Source organism: Poecilia formosa, unplaced genomic scaffold, assembly GCF_000485575.1.
Source record: "Poecilia formosa unplaced genomic scaffold, Poecilia_formosa-5.1.2 Scaffold45, whole genome shotgun sequence".
Lineage (NCBI taxonomy): Eukaryota > Metazoa > Chordata > Actinopteri > Cyprinodontiformes > Poeciliidae > Poecilia > Poecilia formosa.
In genome coordinates, this window is record NW_006799984.1 from 1,392,459 (window position 1) to 1,412,034 (window position 19,576).

The 19,576-nt window shown below is 37.3% G+C and overlaps 1 protein-coding gene across 1 annotated transcript; it reads left to right on the top strand.

The window, feature by feature from the left end:
• The first annotated feature begins 2,417 nt into the window (after positions 1 to 2,417).
• LOC103137978 (rho GTPase-activating protein 30) lies at positions 2,418 to 17,679 on the top strand. Its single transcript, XM_007552014.2, has 14 exons — positions 2,418 to 2,508; positions 3,062 to 3,408; positions 6,668 to 6,770; positions 8,009 to 8,153; positions 8,293 to 8,375; positions 9,218 to 9,325; positions 9,591 to 9,709; positions 9,780 to 9,948; positions 10,109 to 10,206; positions 10,452 to 10,523; positions 12,171 to 12,920; positions 13,508 to 13,719; positions 14,660 to 15,201; positions 16,560 to 17,679. Exons 2-14 carry the CDS (start codon positions 3,321 to 3,323, stop codon positions 17,584 to 17,586), a joined length of 3,516 nt encoding a protein of 1,171 aa, XP_007552076.1. The 5' UTR covers positions 2,418 to 2,508; positions 3,062 to 3,320; the 3' UTR covers positions 17,587 to 17,679.
• The last annotated feature ends 1,897 nt before the right edge of the window (positions 17,680 to 19,576 follow it).

The following is a 19,576-nucleotide window of genomic DNA, read 5'->3' on the forward strand; positions in this document are numbered from 1 at the left end:
TTGCTAGGTAACCAGGAAGAATGAGTTGCTAGGTAACCAAAGAGGAGTGAGTGAGTGAGTTGTTTTCAGCTGACTTGGTGAGAGTTTGAAAGACTAGAGCCTTTTCTCTGCCTACATCCCCCAGAATGCTGTGCGGCTCTGGACTGGAGTTCAATGAAATTATTGAACAGTCAATCAGACCCTTTTTCTGGTGGTATTGATCAACTGTCTTGCGATATTGTTTTTGTTTATTGTCCAGCCCTATGTTTAAGTGATCAACCTATAATTTTTTCCTCAAAAATGATGATTCTCCACTTTTATTTAGTTATTTATTTCCGGATTGCCAAGCCAGTGTTTGTGTTTCTGTCAAGTGAAACTGCGCGTTAGAGTTGCTAACCACTACTCCGTCATTGCCTAACCATTAAGAAATCACTGGGTGCCCTCAAGTGAAGTCACACATAAAAATATGTTTAATGTAACAATTAGTTTATGTATTAATGAGCCTATTTTTGGCTGTTGGCTGAAATCACACATCAAACTTTGTTCATCACTACTTAACAATTAGGTCATCATTTACCATAAAACATCACTGTTGGATGAGGTCTGAAGCTGTTTGTGAGCTAAAGAGCTCCTTTAGTGACAGACTGCTGCATCCAGGGTGCACAAAGAGGCTTTATTATAGATCCTTCTTCCCACCTGTTAGGCCTTAACAGCTGCTGCCAGCAAAGTCAGTAAGCACTTAAATCCCTAATGATATTTACATATGTTCTCATTTGTTTTTTATGCACAAATATACATGCATACTTTGTACATTTTTTTAAACAACCTATTCAGTTGCACATTTTGGAAATATAGCGTGTTATAGGATACTAATTTTAATAATTGTACAATTTCTTATTCTATTCTATTCTATTCTATTCTATTCTATTCTATTCTATTCTGCTGGTACAAATGAATTACCCCACTCTGGGGAAATAAATTATTTCTATTCTATTCTATTTTATTCTAGTCTAGTCTGTAGGCCTAAGACAAAAATTGTATTTGTTAATGTATTGCTGGAACATGACAGTGGAACCTTTGGTGATAAAAACAACAACAACTATAATAATAATAATAATGATAAAAAGGTTTGTATATAAATAAAGAAAAGATGAAAAAAGGGAGCAAAGGTCAGGAAAATATAAACGATAAATTAAAATACTTGTTTGTACTGATATTGTGGTTATATCATTATATCTTCATAAATATGTAACCACTATTATGTGAGAAACAATAATAGCTTCATAGGCATGCAGCTGTAAGAATATAAAATTGATCTGTTGTTAATCATTACTTAACCATTAATAAACCAACGTATCCCCTAAAGTAAGGTCACCGTTTGTTAATTAATGATTCTGATTTGCAGCTTCATTTAGGGGAGTTAGTCCCTGACTCTGCATCAACCTTTCCTTCTAACCCATTAAGTCTGAGTTTGGTGTAGTTTAATGTTAGTAACTGAAATAAAAAATATAAAAACTGAAGCAGAGAAGCAGTGGACCAGCATGAAAAGTAGTATAATGGAGAAACCAGTAGAGAACAATGAAACCAGAGAGCAACACTTACAGGATGACAACATGAGCTGCATGTGAGGCAATCAGGAAATGGGCAACACCTGGTAGGCTGACGGGACGGAGGAATGAATCTAAATGAAGAGAGAAGCCTAAAGACAGACATTAAAACTTTAATCCAAATATCAAATTACAGAAAAGTAAGCTAAGATTCTAATACAAAAAAGTAAGATTTAAAAAACAAACAATCAAAGGAGAACAGAAAATAAAATATTGTAACACCTGCTGCTCCACCGTGGTTGCTTTGATTTAAATATGATTATAATGTCAATGATAGGCGAAAATATCTGCTTATATTTATATTACTGTCAGTTTCTGTCTGGTTTATTGTTTGTTTCTGTTTTGAAGCCTTTATTGAGCACACTTGTGTTTATTATGCTACTTCTTATTGGGACTTTGACCAACTGTGGTACTTTGGCACAAACAGTGTTTATTTTTGCACAGTTTATTTGCATAACATGATACTATTATAAAAGATAATAATCCCATTCAATCCAATCCAGGTTTATTTAGAAAGCACCTTAAATTACCAAAAGGACCAAAATGCTGTCCAGAAAACATAAAACATTTAAAACATGACAGATTTCATCAAGAGGTGGTTAATGGTCATCAAAACTCCAAATACAGAAATAGAAATGTGTTTTTTTCATATACGTATTAACATGTCCGCTTCTTCCCATCTGAGTGAGTAAACCACATGGAAGTTGGACAACAAAGAGGCAAACGTTGCTCACAAAGGGAAATAGATGCAGCATGCAGATACAATGAACTGATTTCCCTACAGAGGCGGAGAAACTGTGAGCCGCATGCACAGAGAAAGCACAAGAGAAGGAGAGACACTCAGGAAGTTAACAGGGGAAGTTTAGTGGTTTTTTTGCGTCATCACTTTATGCTGCCTCTTGTGTGCCGTTGCAGAGTGAAGGTAGGAACACTTGTTTTTGCTTTGTAACTTGTTTATTTCTCCCTTGTTCCCAGTTTTAAACTCCAACCTCAACAGGGTTGCGTGGACAGGGATGGGATGAGCGATGGGAGGGAGGCAGCAGGTGCCAGGGTGGTGGAGACGGCGGAGGGTTGAGTTTGAATGTCGGTCTGAGTTTGTATTTTCAAGCTCGACTTCCGCTGCAGTGAGAACGGGCCCTGCGATGGCCGTGACATGTGTTCAGGAAGGGCGAAGGGGCCATTTGTGAAGACAGCGGGGGGGTCAAAAAGTCGAGACCGGAGGCTTCAGTTGGTCCAGCAGCTCAAAGAGTCCCAAAATGTGTGACAGCGGTGATCATTCAGGGGCTCTTTTCACTGAATAGCAGAAGTACAGGGACAAGGGTGTGGCCTGTGATTCGAAAAATAAATTGAGTTCATCGGGGGGGAAGTGGAAAGCCACATTTGCACACCAAGGATTGAGTGCAGCTTGTTTGATTTTGCATGGATAGTCATCTGCAGTTTGCGCCGATAAAAACATGTTTTATCTGGTTTTGCAGGGGGGAAGACTAACAGTTTGTCCAAAGACTCCAGCTTTACAATGCGATACAGCTCAAACAGGTGGCAGAGTTTCCAGCAGCAGCAGCAGCAGCAGTGCGCTAGAGTCCCTGAAATGCACAGGTCCTCCACAAATTCACTGCCACACTAACGAGAGTTGGAGAGCAAATCCAGCCCAGGCAGGCAGGAAGGCAGGCTGAGCTGACGGAGGAGCAACGCAGGCCGCTCTGAATGTGAGGTGGAAACCCGAGGCAGGAAGAGATGCGGAGAAATCGAAGAAAAGGAGGCAACAAAGAGAAGGTGTTTGGATGTGATCTGCTGGAGCATCTCACCACCTCTAATCAGGAGAGTAAGTGGATAGTCATCGCCTCTGTCCTCACACATTCATCTCAAGACTGTATTTGTATTTCCTGCATCACAAAACCGCTGTCAGATTGCTGAGAACCTGAATGTAAAGCATCAGATTCGTCTTATTGAGTGTTTTTCTTCTTTTTAGCTGTCAGGATTGTATAGTTTCATAAATAATCGATAGCAGAGACACTTATGTGCCTTTTAAGGGACTTTCTATAATAACATTAAAACCACAAAACTTCAACCACACCTGCTTTGACAAAACCTGATAATGTATTACTCTAACACTGACTACCATTACTATTTCTATCTGGGGCTTTTGGAGTTGATCACATCAGAGGTTTTAGCTGAATTTGTGGATTTACAGCCTTCAAACTTTTTTTAAATAAGTTGTCATGTCACAACTTCAAACTTCAGTGGGACTGGATATGATAAATCAACAGGGATTAGAGCAGAATGATGGATTTTCAGATAAAAATATCAAAACCTTAAAAGCTTTTACATTTGTATTCCTCTTTAATCTGATCCTCTAAAGTCTAGTGCAACCACTTTTCTTCAGAAGAGACTAAAAAGTTCATTATTGTGTGGTAGAGTAGTCTAATTTAGTAGTTTTAGAGTTTTGCAAAGTGCAATGGACACAAATTTCAGTTTCTTGCTGTGTAAAGCTGATAGTGACATTGATTAAAAAACTTAATCAGACATAAATATAGTATTATTTGCCTTAAATCAAACAAACTGTTATGTTATTTCCTCATCAAATATATACCTGGAGTGTTGTTTTGATTCCTGCCTCAGCCCCTTCAGACTAGCGGCAGCAGCAATTAGCAAACACCTGCTGGAACTATGGATTTTCTGAGCTCATCATATTACGGCATTAAGAACAGTCATAAACGGCCTAATGGAGAAGCATAGTTGCTATTGTTATTATGACGCTCTGAAGGCGGCGTGTTGGAAAGAGTAGGACCTTCTTAAAGAAATAGAGGCCCAATTTCAAGGGATCAAAGTGCAAAATCAAATTTCTTTTAGGTTAAGTTTGATATGCACTTCTATAATAAGTGAAGGTAACATAGTTACTTGATTGTGCTATAAAATGGCACAATGTGCCTGGAAAATACATAACACTAACCCTTTAACGTTGACTCTGCAGGGTATTGACACTGCAAACAGCAACTGATGACTAAAGGCATTAACGAGAATTTTATCAAGCAAAACTTACAAATCTCAGAGACATCAAATAAAATGTGACTTGAAAAGGAGCAAGGAACTAGAGGTGAATCTGGGCAAAAAACCCTGAAAATCTGGCACTGAACAGAGAAAGATAAGAGCTTTTAATCTCTTGATTATCACAAAATATGGAAACAGAAAGGAGGAAAGTATCCATCTGTCTGTCAGTCTGTCTATGTATCTATCTATCTGTACAGCCAGGTAGCTAACTAGGTATCTAGTTAGCTGTATGAGTAGCAGATCGGGTGAAACGTGGGGATAATGAGGCAGTGTGGGTATAATATGAGAGAAACAAAAGATGACATACTAAACCAAAGAAATGCTAACACTAATTTAAGGAAAGTAAATAGAAAAGCACAAAGAACAACATGTTACAACAGAAAAACAAAATACAAAGGAATAATCTAATACCTTTTGAGTGATAATTAATATAGGACTTTGAATAGAATATGGCAAGATGTGAACTGAGGTAGGAAACAATGTAGAGGGAGTTCAATAACTATGAAAATAGAAAATGACTATGAAAATAGACCTACAAGAAGAATTATAATGGCAGAAACTGTGATGCATAAATCACCTAGTAGAAAGAATCAAACCAAAAACACAAACACCAAAGAACTGAGGCCAAATTTTCAGTTTTTCAGATACCAAAAATCCCTAGAAGCAGGAGTCTGTTTATATTGTTTCTGTAGCTCATAAACATAATCATAAATATTGAGAATAAAAGTTTACAATGGCAATACTGAGACTCTGACAATGAGCCAGTAAAGTTTCGTGCTTACCACTGCAGGTTATTCATTTTTACTTAGTGCATTGAACCCAAACCACAAAGGAGGTTGATGGGAGTATCTTTATGTTTCCTCTGTTTTCATGGTTTCACTGGGTTCATTGTGGGTAAAGATGTCAAAAACCGAGTGGCATTTCTTTTTAGATTAGGTCGAAGAGCTGCATGATGACACACCTTCCTGGTTTGTAAAAAAAACTGTTGCTTGTTCTAGATAATGTCTGCAAAGTTTAACTAATTAAAACTTTTAAGACTTTTCAGACAGCAGGTGGAATTTCAGATCAGCCTTCATTTAGTTCTGGTGGTCTCTGGTTTGGTTAGACAACATTTAGCACCAAATTACGTCTTTTTGAAAGAGCTGAAAGCTCGTCAGGCACACAGGTCACGCCTGTAAATTGTGCAAAAATGCCAGAGTGCTGTTACTGGGATTTCATCACAGATTGAAGAAGTTGAATTGCGGTCTTAATATTTTGTTTCACTCATTTGTTCAGCAGCAGGTATTGTGGTTATTACAGCATTCTGTCTCAATACAAAATCTGGTGGTTAAAGTAAACATGCATGTTTACTTTCATTGGAAAATTTCAACAAAGAAATTATTTATTTTATGTGGGTATGAAAGATTAAATATAAAGCTAACTGCTGATTGAATTCCTTTAGATCACCATGAAGAAATTATTTTTAGTAAAAAATAAAAATAAAAAAAAGATTAACTGCACTGTACACCAAAAAAACCTCAGGTTTTATTATGTTTCCTGTTTCCTGGAAGTCTTTTAACACCTTTTTTATACCAGTTTTTTTTTTTTTTATCTGTCTAGTAACCTCAACCTGACAGCATATTTTCCTAAAAATGAGGAAAATCTTTTATCTTTTCACTGCAAAACGCAAGAAGCTTTCCAACACTCCTAACACAGAAAAAATGCACCAATGCAACTTGTACTATTTTGTTAATTAAGTCAATATTCAAGAATTACTGACTTAAAACAAGCTCCTAAACCTTGCTGAAAGGTTATTTCAAGTAATATTTGCACTAGAAATTAGACAAAAATACTTTGCAAAATTTTGTGTTTTTGCAGCGTTGGATAGCAACAGCTGGCTTTAGCTTCCCGTATTTTTATGATCTGGTTTGATATATAAAGTCCTATATTGAAATTCAACAAATGAATGAGCAGAAGTACTATAACCTTTGTCCATACCTCATTTTGTCTGTTGTTCTGTAGTTGCTTTTAATAATCAGAGTGATTTCCTGCAGTTCCCCTGGTGCTACGATCCTGCAGCGAGTTTGTGGAGCAACATGGGATCGTGGATGGAATCTACCGCTTGTCTGGAGTGTCGTCCAACATCCAGAAACTACGGTTAGGCTTTTTTATTTGGCTAATTGTGTGGTACCCCTTCACACTAGATATTTCCATGCTTTCAATACAGTCAAAGGAAAATCTAAGCACAACCTGAAGGTTTCTGCCGTAAGAGGAGGAAGTGGCATAACCAGATGTTTTATAATCAAATCCACCTGATTAATTGGTTAATCAGGTGTATTGTTGGTGTGCATTAGCTCAATACCAATATGGAAAGACATCAGCAATGACCTGTGAGGGATATTAATTAAGACCATTTTTAAACAATTTGAATCCATAATTTTACAGTTACAAAATTATCCCCATGCAGAATCGATTATGAGAGAAGCTAATCTTCCCAGAAGGGAATGTTGCTGTAAATTCACCTAAAACAAAACGCAGAAACAAGAGTCGGGACTTTAGGGAGTTAATTAATTACTTGGATTTTAACATGTTAACAATTTTAACGAAATTAATTGCATTTTTTTTTTTTTTTTACACAAAGAAGTCCCGAGCCGGAACCTTTCTATTCACGTGTTTCGGTACGCCCGTAAATCTGGCGCACAAACAACATCCGCAAACAAAAACCATGGATGACAAAGCCGTTTCTTTTGAGTCAAGAGAAATGGCTTTTTGCGTGAAAAAACGTTATTTTGGGACGCTGGTAAATACTTTTGTTGTGTTCAAGTTGTGCTAAAAGGAGTTAGCCCATTTCCAAAGCTGTTCAAGCCTCAATGCTAATCATGTAGCAGCACACGTACTAACGCTGGCGCTGATGTCTGAAGGAAAAAAGAAGTTACATGAATGATAAGGGGTTCCTGAAAAACGTGAAAGGTGAATAGTGATAATAGCACTTTGCACTAATCTGATGGCTGAATAACAAATTTAAAACTAAAAATATGTATGTAGCCATATGTCTATTCATTCAATAGTTTAGCTGCAAAAAGGGTTTTGGAATTGAAAATGTTTATTTTGTTGATTCATTTTGATTAATTAATTACAATTGACACTATTAAATTAATTCAAATAATTTAATTGAGTCCCACCACTACACAAGAACTCTATCTCAGGCTCTACAGGTCTCAGTTAGCATGTAAATAATGGAGTAGAAAAGGCTTTGTCAGGATGCAAATTATTATTGCAAAGATTCTGCATTCTGTACAATCTTCTTATGACCGCATTTGAAAATAAGTTTAGATCTTATTTAGATTTGTTTGTGAAAACCTTATGAGGTGAATCTTTTGTTTCTGTGAAACCAGGGGCGAGTTTGAGAGTGACGGGTCTCCAGATCTGAACAAAGATGTATATCTGCAGGACATCCACTGCGTCAGCTCTCTGTGCAAAGCTTATTTCAGAGAGCTGCCCAACCCTCTGCTCACATACCAGCTGTATGACAAGTTTGCTGTGAGTAACTCTGATTCTGCTCTCTGAAATTACATGCTCAAGATCAAGTGGATTCTCATTGACTATTATGTTGACTGACTTTCGAGAAGGTAAATGTTTTAAGAAATGGAAAATGCTAACAGTGCATGTCTTCCTGCAGGAGGCAGTGGCCATCCAGCTGGAGGAGGAGAGGCTGGTAAAGATCAGGGATGTGTTGAAGGAGCTTCCAGAACCTCATTACAGGTAGAGACTCTAAAACTGAAATCCTCTGCTTCTTAATATTTACTAACCTTATAGCAGGTAAAACGTAGCTAAAACGGTTGTAGTCCATTATGCCGTTGGTGTTGAAGGTTTATTTTTAGCCAAATTTGGCAGAGGTTCCAGATAAACAGTTTTGCTAAAAAATTAAGGATTGAAGATAATAAACTATTCCTTTATATCATGTTTCTGTATCTTTTCTGTGTGCTTCAATGAAGGATGATAAATAAAAAATACTTTTTTCTTCATTAAGCAGTAAAATTCAGTTTCTGAAATTACTTAGATTTTGTTATTTGATGTTATTATTCTTATACTTATGTGAAGCATAAGAATATGGAAATTTTATAAATAAACTATTAAGACAAATAAAAAGAACATTCAATAAAGTAGTGCAAGCAAGAGAGAAATAGAGGGATGACCAGTTAATTTATTTCAATATTGACTTTAAATCTAATAAATTTTATGTATTTTTTCCTAAAATGTTCCAGTTGTGTAAGGAAACTTATTTGCCATATACTTAAGTGACAGAAAAATATTTTTAAGAATGTACATTTTTAATAGTATATTAAAAGCCATAGTTTTGGGACCCACTTGTTTAGGTTTTTTAAAGTTCATTACTCTGATTTAATTTAGATGACTTTTATAGTTGAACAGCTTCAAATCTTAGCAATAAATAAATAAATAAAAGGTCACCAAGGATTCAAATTCATAAAGTAAACACAGACATGACTCTTGTTTAAACATAATTGTTTGTTAGTGAGGTGCATATATAATGACAAATTGTAATTTTTTAAAAGATAAAATCATGTTAACCATTCTTCTCGCAGGACTCTGGAGTTTCTGATGCGTCACCTGGTCAAGATGGCTTCCTATTCCTCAGAGACCAACATGCACGCTCGCAACCTGGCCATCGTCTGGGCCCCCAACCTGCTCAGGTGTGCTAACGTACCTGCCTTACACCTGCTTTGTTACTTAAAACTGGCTTATGTGAAGCATTGCTTTGAGTTTCTAGAACAAGTGAATTGATGAGATTTGTCTCTCTGTCTGTCTTTACACATTATTTTCCATTGAAATCTTCCCTTTATCAGTTATTTCTTCATCTTGGTCCTTCAAATTCTCCTTCCTTGTGTTTTAACATGAATTAAAGCTGCTCCTTCTTAAAACCAGTTGATAAACATATTTATTTCCCTGCATGATAAGGTCCAAGGACATCGAGGCGTCTGGATTCAACGGTACCGCAGCTTTCATGGAGGTCCGGGTCCAGTCCATCGTGGTGGAGTTCGTCCTCACTCACGTCCCTCAGCTGTTTCCTCTGGAAGGTCTGGAGAAACACTCAGACATTCCCCACATTCAGACTCCTGCTTCATCTCTGCATTCTCCGTCGTTTAGGCGCACCTACAGAGAGGAGGAAGTCCCTCCCCTCGCCGTCGGCGCTGCCCAATCAGGAGCTCGTGTTCTTCAGGTCGTCGGGTTCTCAGCCTAACTTTGGGAACATTAGTCCAGGCGATGGTCCCCTCGCCATCAGACCCTACCACTCAATCATCGAAGGCACAGACAAGTGAGGGGATCATTGATCCGTTAGATAAAATATTAATACAGGACCATACTTACATTTAAAGATGGTTAAACTTATTCAAGGCCACATGAATGTAAATTAGCTGCATAGATATGTGAATTTGGATAAAATTTAGACATTGTTCACTAAACTGCGTCCTCAGGAGGAAAGGATCACTCAAAGGCAGGAAGTGGATGTCCATTTTCAACATTGGAGGACGATTCCCAGACCCGCGACGGAAACACAAACATTCTGCCAAGGGTAGGAAATGAGAGATTTGACTTCTCTGTCTCTATTTGTGGGTTTTTCCAAAAACAAACAAAAAAGTGCTTTCAGTTTTATTTATTGAAGTGAGTAAGCTCCAGATTATCTGATAATCTGTAGTTTTGGAGTGGTAGAAAAAATAAAACTATTCAGTTATGCAAACCTCTACCACATTCGTTTAAATGCTGCCTGCGTCTTTATATTCTCCTTCATGAAGTTGTCACTACCTTTTGTAATTTCAGAAAAAGACAGAACATCTTTAAGACCGGCAAGAAGCATGGACTCCCTCAGCACACCGTCCTACCCAAATGAAGGTGCTTTGCTCTCAAATATTTTAAAAATTGGTTTAATTAATCAAAGGGGATTTATTGCAAGAAACTCTTTTTATTTTATTTATTTGCTGTGCCTAACTGATCTGATGCAAAGTTCTTTTTATGTTTAGAAAAATTGTATGTTCTATTGTGAAAGAGTTTTGTGGTGACAGAAAATTTAGACGATAGTCAAAACAATTAGCTCCTAATTTTATTTCCTTCTGATCCACAAAACAGCTGTGGTAATAATGCTAGTTATTGATTAAGTAAGCAGACCACACTACGTACCAAAATAAAAAAAAGGATAGATTTAAAAACACAATAATAAAAAAAAGACCAAGAATAAATTATATCAGAATAAGAACAATTTAGCTTTGTTTTGAAAATGCAGTTAATCTAATGAGCTTAATTTGCAACTTAATCTACTGAAGAAGCTAAACTGAAGCAGAAATACTTTTTTGCGTCTGTAAAGATGCAGAATAATTGGTAAAGCAAGTATATGTCGAAAATAAAATGCAGTAGAAACATTTTTAACAGCAGAAACTGAAAGAGAAACAAAAAACATTGCTGATGTAGCTGAATTAAAAGCAGACAAGCATGATAGACAATAGAAGATAACTGAAAGTGGGTCTATTATGCAAAATTATCATTTTATACATTTTTATACTTCCATTTAGATTTACACTGCTTCTATAAACAGCCCAAGTGTTTAATCAAACTACCCAGATGTTTTTCTGCAATAAATTAATATTTTTTGGTGTCTGAAAATAAAACTGTTTCAAAAACCTCCAGAATGTAATGCCACAAATTAGCAACTCCTGTTACCTAGCTACTCCAGTGAAGCCCAGCCCTTTACTTAGCAACCTTAGCTGAGCTCCAGCACATTTGGGCTTAGTTGGTTTTACTGCTGTATGAGCTGTACAATGGCTGCTGGAAAAGACAAGTGTTTTGTTGTTGACTTGCCGTCCAGAAATCACTTGCTACATTCTGGTTGGTTGTGGAGAAGGCTCTACTAATGCTTTTCAAAGATATACGGTTGTATAACTGCACATCAGTTTGCAGCCATTTTCACATGTGAATGTAAATGTTGAGCTAATGGGGTGTGGCCAGCAGCAGCTTATCTGGATTTAAAGTGACAAGACACCCTAACACTGCTCAAAATATTTTTACCTGAGTAAAAGTAAAAAGTAACCATCCAAGAAATTACTCAAGTACGAGAAAAAAAAGTATTTGGTGAAACGTCTACTCAAGTACAGAGTAACTGATCAAATTATCAATCATTTAATATTAAAAAATTACATAATCAGATACATGAAAATATAAAGTTAAGTAGAAATGTTTGTATGTTAAAGATAAAAATGACAATAACTAATTGAAGTAACAAAAAAATAACAAAATTAGGCAAAATAAATAATAGGTTTCTTTCAATAAAAAACTTATGAAACGTTACCAAAAACTGCAGGTTTGTGTCTGTGGCTGGTGAATTTTTGGTTAAAACGTGTTTGTTTTTCATTCATTGGGTAGAAAATCCAGAAATAGTAAAAATATTCCTAAAAGTAAAGTTTGTCAAAAAAGTTACCCAAGTAATTGAGCAGATGAAACTAGTTTCTAGCCAACTCTGGTTGTTTTGAACTGTTCCTTGTATTTCAGGTTCCAGGCGCTCTGGGCCGCGTCCTCCATCCACCAACTTGTCCCCTGCAGCCACCAGCCTGGCTCCGCCCGGCTCAGACTCCGCAGCTCCCGCCAGCGGGTTAGGGAGCAGAGAATATGCCGTGACCTACCGCAGAGGAACGGGCTTAGTGAGCGGAGGAGCAGGCACCCAGGGGACCTACACGGCTCTGGACCCAGAGGGTTTAGCGGTGCCGGGCAGCGAGGGCGTCCAGACCAGGTCTCCAGGACTCTCCAACAAAGCCAGACGAGCAGCTATGCACATCACCGGCCCCACCATGGTCACTGTGCCGCTACATATCACCTCTAACCTGGCGTTGGGGGTTCTTCAAGGAGGTGGCAGTGATAGGGTCATTATCCGGGGAAGAGACAAAGACGGAGGGGACAAGCAGGATGGCAAGGAGGCAGGGGGAAAGATCGAGATCAAGGAGCCAAAATTAATGGAGTGGAACGTGGAAGAGAGCAAAAATGTTGAAGAAAAGGACAAGAGTGAAAATGAAACAGAAGATTTGGACACAGAGGGACATAAAGGGGCACCAGAAGTCTCTGAGGAGGAGAGGAAAGAAGGAGGAGAAGAGAAAAACGGTGAGGAGCTAAGAAAAGATTGTGGACACAAGGAGACGGGAGGCCAACATGTACCGAGAGAAAAACGAGTGAAAAGCCACAACTCCAGCACAGAGGAAGATAATCACGAAAACATGGGAGATGAAGACCAAGACAGCGAATACATGGGTGATTTTTACAAATTCATAATGATTAGTTAAACATGCTGACCTAAATATGTTGTGTCTCTCCTACTAACCTGCAAGCTTCTGTTTGTATGATGCAGTATTAGAAAATAAGAAATGCATAAAATTACTAGAATAAAGTCGTAATATTAGAAGAATAGAGTCAGAATTGCGAGAATAAAGTTATGCGAGAAGAAAGTCATAATATTATGAGAATAAAGTCAGTATTATGAGAATAGTAACTTCAGAAGAAACCTATATTTCAAGGTTTTAAAGTTGTAAAAGAATAAAGTTCAAATAATACGCTAACGAAGTCATAATAATATGAGACTAAAGTCATAATTAAAGTTTATTTTCATAATATTTCGACTTTATTCACGTAACATTATGACTTTGTTAGCATATTATTTCAACATTATTCTTTTACAACTTTATTCTTGTGATATTATGAGTTTCCTCTTGTGACATTATAATGATATTTTCATGAAAGGGTGAAATTATCTATGTAATTGTATTTGTATTCTTTTCATTTTCTAACTGTAGCTCTAGTACTCCATCATATTTCTGACCCTGATCATCATTTATTTACAGAAATGAAGGGATCAGAGCTGGACTATCAGCAGGCGGCTGCAGCCTCGCAGCATGAAGACGACAGCGTTTCTGATTCTGATGATTTTCTAAACTCAACTGAAGCCGAGGAAGACGACCGCAAAGTGTCGGGCTACATCGAGGACAACTTTGAATTCCTGGACCTGATGGACTGCAGCGCCATGGACCACATGGACTGCAGTGGGTCCTATCAGGTGGGACATTATTATCTCACAAATTATGTAGAATTAACATTCAGCAATAAGCAATAAATCAATTCATCACATCATAAATTGAAAGGCTTGATCATTTCCATTTTGATACTTTTTGAAGGGCAGTTTTGTTTACAGAGTCTTCATAATCCATTTTATGTATGTTTATGATTATTTGTGTTTTAATTTATATTTTATTTAATGTTTTGGTTGTTTGTTTTTTTTAAAATCTTCTAGTTTCAGTGTTGCTTGATCTTTGAGAAGGCGAACTTGCTTTCTTGTACCATTATCAGTATGTCACTTAAAAAATGTTTCAAAACATACAACGGCGTATTAGAGTTATTGTAGAAGCAGAAAAAAGAGGAATACATTTCTGCCAAAAAACTCAGAAATTAATTTAAATAATTTATTTCAGAAATTTTCTAGAATTTTTTTCAATTTATGAATTTGTGAAGTACAAAAAATCTAGAAAAAACTCAGAAATTTTTAGATTCACCTCAGAAATTTTCTAGAACAAAAATAGTTTCAAAAGTTGAAAATGTTCGATTTTACAAAAATTTTCTGAGTTTCAAAAGTAAAAACACTGACTTTTGAAACTAGAAAGTTTCTGAAATTAATCTCAAAATTTCTAGTTTTTTATAGAAAATTATTGACTGTTCAATCTCATATTTCTAGTTTTTCTTTTACAAAATTACTAAACTTAATCCCAAAATTTCAGATTTTTTTCTAGCACATTTTCGACTCAGAAATTTCCTATGTTTTTCTAGAAAATTTCCTAGAAATTACCTTCTTTTTTTTAAACTTTTATCTACGATGGCCCTAATACGCCGTTGTACAAAACAACATTATTGTTCATTCCCCCAACAATTTATCATCCAGCAAAGTTTGTTATCATGACAGATTAAATAAGTAGTTTTAGCATTTTGGTCTCTTTGCCTTTCAGATTAATGAGTTCTCCGTCGAGCCTCCTGGTCACTCTGATGATGAGTATGAAGTCATGGCTCAAGCTGAGAGACCGACGCTGAGTGTGTCAGAGCCGAATCCACACAGACCGCTCAGCCTCGACCTGAACAGTCGACACACTAAATCCCTCAGCTTGCCCTACATGACGTCGCCCATAGACGGACCGGAGGAACACTCTTCCTCTGACGATGTTTCAGAAGATGAGGGAGATGAAGATGATTACAGCAGCGATGAAGATGAGAGCATGTTTGTTAAGAGCCTGCCACCGGACTTCTTCTTGAGCAATCTGTCTGGACTGGAATCAGACAACCGGGATTGTCCCAGTCCTGATCTAGTCCAGGAGCTGCAGGGGTCTGAGGGAAAAAGCTGTGAACCGTTGGATGTTGAACTTTCTGTTTGTAAAGAAGCAACTGAGCATGTGCAGGAAAACGCTGGAAACGATGAAGAAAAGCAAGAGACAAAAAAGGAGGAAGAGGATGAATCTTATCATGGAGAAGATCAGCTTGAAAAGGACACACAGAGGTAATAAAGTATTAACATATAATTTCAGTTCAGTTATCAAGCCATTCTAACATTCAGTCAATATGAAGGTTTAAGAGGGCCAAAAATTATTTGAAAAGTGTAAAATATGAATAAGAAGAAGCTATAAATAGCACAAGGATGTTGGCATTATAAACAAAGTTGTGAGTTTTGAGCAGATTGTTTTACTTCCTGGCTGATGTCTTCAGATGTTGCCTCAATATTTCCACATAATGTTCTTTTCTCATTATGCCGTCTATTTTAAGAAGTGCACCAGTTCCTCGTGCAGCCCCACAACATGATGCTGCCACCTCCGTACGTCACAGTTAGGATGGTGCAACCATCCCTGTTTTTATTTTCCCTTTCCCATCATGTCAAACACAAAAAGCGGCGTGTTTAACGTGTGGCCTTAAAACACACCCACAGGTGTTCCTAAAGTTAACTCAGATGTGTCAGTAAATCTATCAGACATTCGTGGAAGGAAGCCCAAAAGGTTTGATCCATATCATACAGATTAAAATACAGTTTTCCTTATTACTGACTAAATGTACGTAAACTTTTTATTTTTTCTAAAAAATGCTCTCGCTAAGTTTTCTATAAATAATTTTGGTAATTCTAACTAAGCTGAAACAAGAAACATTTGATCTGATTAACTTCAGACAGAGAGAAAATTTATTCAGTGCAAGTAAATATTTTGTTTTTTTTGTTCCTTAATTAACCGGATTAAGGATTAAAAATACTGCACAGAAAGGGCAAGATTTCAGCATAAATTCAGTGTAGTAGTAAAAATACTGTACTCCAGTAAAGAAGAATGTGCTTCTGTCGAGTTGGTTAATTAAAAATGTACAAAATGTGAATTAAAGACTTTTTACAAACAGTGACAATAAAAAACTGTACAAAAGCAAAGTTGTACAAATACCAACAGGAATATAAATACTTATTAAGTCAGTACTTAATAAAGTGATCAAACTAAACTAAAGTGAACTAAAGTGAAGTGAATCAAAGTGAAGCGAACTAAACTAAACCAAAGTGAATTAAAATGAAGCGCACTAAGCAAAAGTGAACTAAACAAAAGTGAAGAGAACTAAAGTGATCAAACTAAAATAAAGTGAATTAAACTAAAGCAAACTAAAGTTAAGTAAACTAAAGTGATCTAAACTAAAATGGAGTAAATTAAAGTCAAGTGAACTAAACTATGTGTTGCTTTGAGTTTGTGTATCTCAATAAAACACATTTAAATTTGTTTGTATTTTCATGTTTCCAAATAGGATAAAGTTCCTTTAGGAAGATTCTGTATGTTTCTCTGCTGATTTACTTCTATTGCAGACGTCTGAACTGCTTTTTATTTGTCCTTTTGGCAGGACAACAGATGAATCTCCAAGCGCCACAGAAGACGATGAAAGTGAAAAATGTGTAACTTCAGAAGCATCAACAAGCTGCTGTGAGGAGCTTCAGGAAACCGACAGTCTGACTGGAGCAAAAGCTGAGGACGGGGAAGAGGTTCTGGATGAGCCTGGAGATGATTCTCTTTTGACAAGAGATGATACGTCAAAAGACATTGAAGGACAAGTCAGTGAGGAGGACAATGCAAACAGCAGGACAAGTAGTGACATTTGGAGTGAGATTGAAGATGTTGTTTGTGAAGTGATTGAGGATGAGGAGAGTGAGCAATCTGAGAGGAAAGCTTCTTCAGAGGCAGATGTCGAGGAAGATGGAGAAGTGGAGGAGGAAGACGTGACGAACAAGACAGAAGCGTCATCACTGGAGCCAAATGTAGAGAAACCTTCAGATGAAGAGAGAAATGAGTTAAATCAAGAAGCTGAGCATCAAAAGAGAGAAGATGCGGTTTCCGAAGAAACAGAAAAGGAGAAGGAAGACGCAGACAGAGCAGAAAGCAGAACACAGCCGAGCGCCAATAAACAGCCAGTGATCTCATCTGATATTAGGGACCCAAAGGAAGGAAGTAATCCTGCAAACGGCAGTGGCAGCCCAGGAGGCGTCGGGAGGAAGCTGGTCGTCTCCAAACAGCCTAAGGTTTACCAGGTCAAAGCCGTGCCGGTAGTTCCCCCGAAGCCTCAGCACTGCAAAATCACTGCGCTGACCCTCCGTCAGCAGCAGCAGGAACGAGAGAGGAAAGACAACGCTCTGAAGGTCCCCACAGAGCAGGAGCGGGACGGAGACGGGGACAGCGAGACCGCCGAGAAAAAGGACAGGCCGTCAATGCTCAGAGAGAAGAGGAGGGACGGCCTGGACGCGGCGGTGAGGGACGCGAAGAGGAACAGCCCGCTCAGCATGTGCTTCGACGAGGCGGTGGCCATCGCGACGCTGAGGCGGGAGAAAGAGCGAGGAAGAGAAGGAGAGGCGGACCCAGAAGGACTGGGGAAGTGAAGGACAGTAGCTGGGCCTCCATTACAAATGTGTGCAAAACTTTGTCGACATTTCACTTGTGTGGAAAGAAACAAAATTTCACAACTGCGACATTTTTATTAAATAAGAAATGCAATTGAAATCACGTGAATAAGTTTGTTCACGCAATAAGTCATTAAAAACCACAGCAGTGATAGATGTAAACAGTTACTTGAGATTATATTCATAACTCAGCGACAAGTCCCTTATATTTAGGAACGGTTACAGATGCAGCGTTTTGGGGAAATTGTAGTTGCAGATTTTAGCTACAGATCCGAATGACAAACTCATCTTTTTATAAACTATGAGAGCTTTGTTGGAGCCAGCTGGCTGTAGAAAAAAACAAAAACTTTTGTCCTTCTATCACTTCCTGTCATCTTCTTTGGCGTTTCTGACAGTAGTAACAGCCAGCTGTCAATCACATGATCCGTGTGATACGAAAAAATTTATTCCATGGCAGTTTTTTGAAATGCATCCATTTCGATATGACTGAAAAATCACCTCATCCTACCACAAAAGTGTGAGATTTTTCAAAATAGCTGGCTGTGTTTCCATGAAGCGGATTTTAAAAATTCCAATTTGCCCAAATTTACTGTTAGTGAGTGAAGGAGATGCTTCAGACTCAGCTCACGGTGTTCACGAGGCTCTCTACCCAGCCGAAAGTAAAACTTCATCATTGTTTTATTTTGTGATTGCTGACATTTTTGTCATCATTGTTAATATTTAGTTTTTTTGGTTTACAGCCATCATAGTAACTTTGTTGAAAACAGTTTATAAAGTCACACCCTGGTAAAGATGCATAAAAAGCTACCACCATATGTTTTAGTGGTAAAATCTCACCAAAATATTTGACTCAACTAATTTTTCAGTGGAAAAAAGCTCCTAAACATCTGTATAATCTGTGTAATTATTGGCACTCGTGGAGCCTTGGTGACCCCAGCATGCCACTTTCAGGAGACTTTATTCATCCTCCATCACCGGCCTCCTCACTGTGCGTCTTGGAAAGATAAATGTGGGTTCCAGCTGTTTTGCATTTTTAATTATTGCTCTGCCCCTGAGGGCAAGTTGCAACGAGAAGCTGCTTATTTTCTCATTTGTATACCAACTTCCCTAACTTTAATGATACATTTCCCTCTCTTTCCCATTTTGAAAAACAGTTAAAAGAAAACGGCCTCTGTGTCACGTTACACTTCTACCCCAGAAGCAGGAACAACTTAAAAATATAGAGAATAAAAAAAATAAAATAAAAAAATAGTTCAGCTTCATTTAGGTCACAATAATTGTGAAGGGAGGCCTTTCTAACATGAGTTTTCATTCCTACTGAATAAATGTGGTAAAATTAAAAGTGTACTTTTCTATTTTTCTTCATTTTCAATGGTGAGATTATGGAACTGAAATGAAAGATTATAATTTAACTTAAGGCTTTTTATACATCTTTACCAGATTTTTTATAATTTTAATTTTGTGTTCGTCAGACACAAATGCAATAATAAAAGCATGAGATTCAGTTTGTTATAACTGCGTTGAGGAGGTCATTATAACTTAATCCCAGGCCTTAATAATTCTGCCTGGAATTATTCTAAATAAAACATGAAAAATGCAAACATTGAGGTGGAACGAAGTATTTAGTGCTGCTCCAACATCACACGTAATACAGATGAACAGCCTTTATAAATACTCGTCATTCTTCATCTCTGTTGTGTGATGGTTGTATTATATAAAAAAAACATTTCACTTTGTTTTCCTGCATTTTGATTCTCAAGATTTTGGAGATTAGTTTTGAAAGTGGCTCCATAGCACTTACCGTTTGCACTTATCTTTGGGTCAGTTGTTTCTATGCAAAGTTTATGTACATAAATAGTTTATCTGAAATTGATTGATTGACATGTCTAGTTTGAGGCATTTGAATAAAGAGCATTGTGAATTAATGTAGTGTTTGTTGCATTATGTTCTTTTTAGAAAACACTAGATG

Coding starts and splice junctions, on each gene's coding strand:
- LOC103137978 (XM_007552014.2), top strand. CDS start 3,321: ATGCGGAGAAATCGAAGAAAAGGAGGCAACAAAGAGAAGGTGTTTGGA. Junction 6,771..8,008: donor TCCAACATCCAGAAACTACG/GTTAGGCTTTTT, acceptor CTGTGAAACCAG/GGGCGAGTTTGAGAGTGACG. Junction 9,326..9,590: donor TGGGCCCCCAACCTGCTCAG/GTGTGCTAACGT, acceptor CTGCATGATAAG/GTCCAAGGACATCGAGGCGT.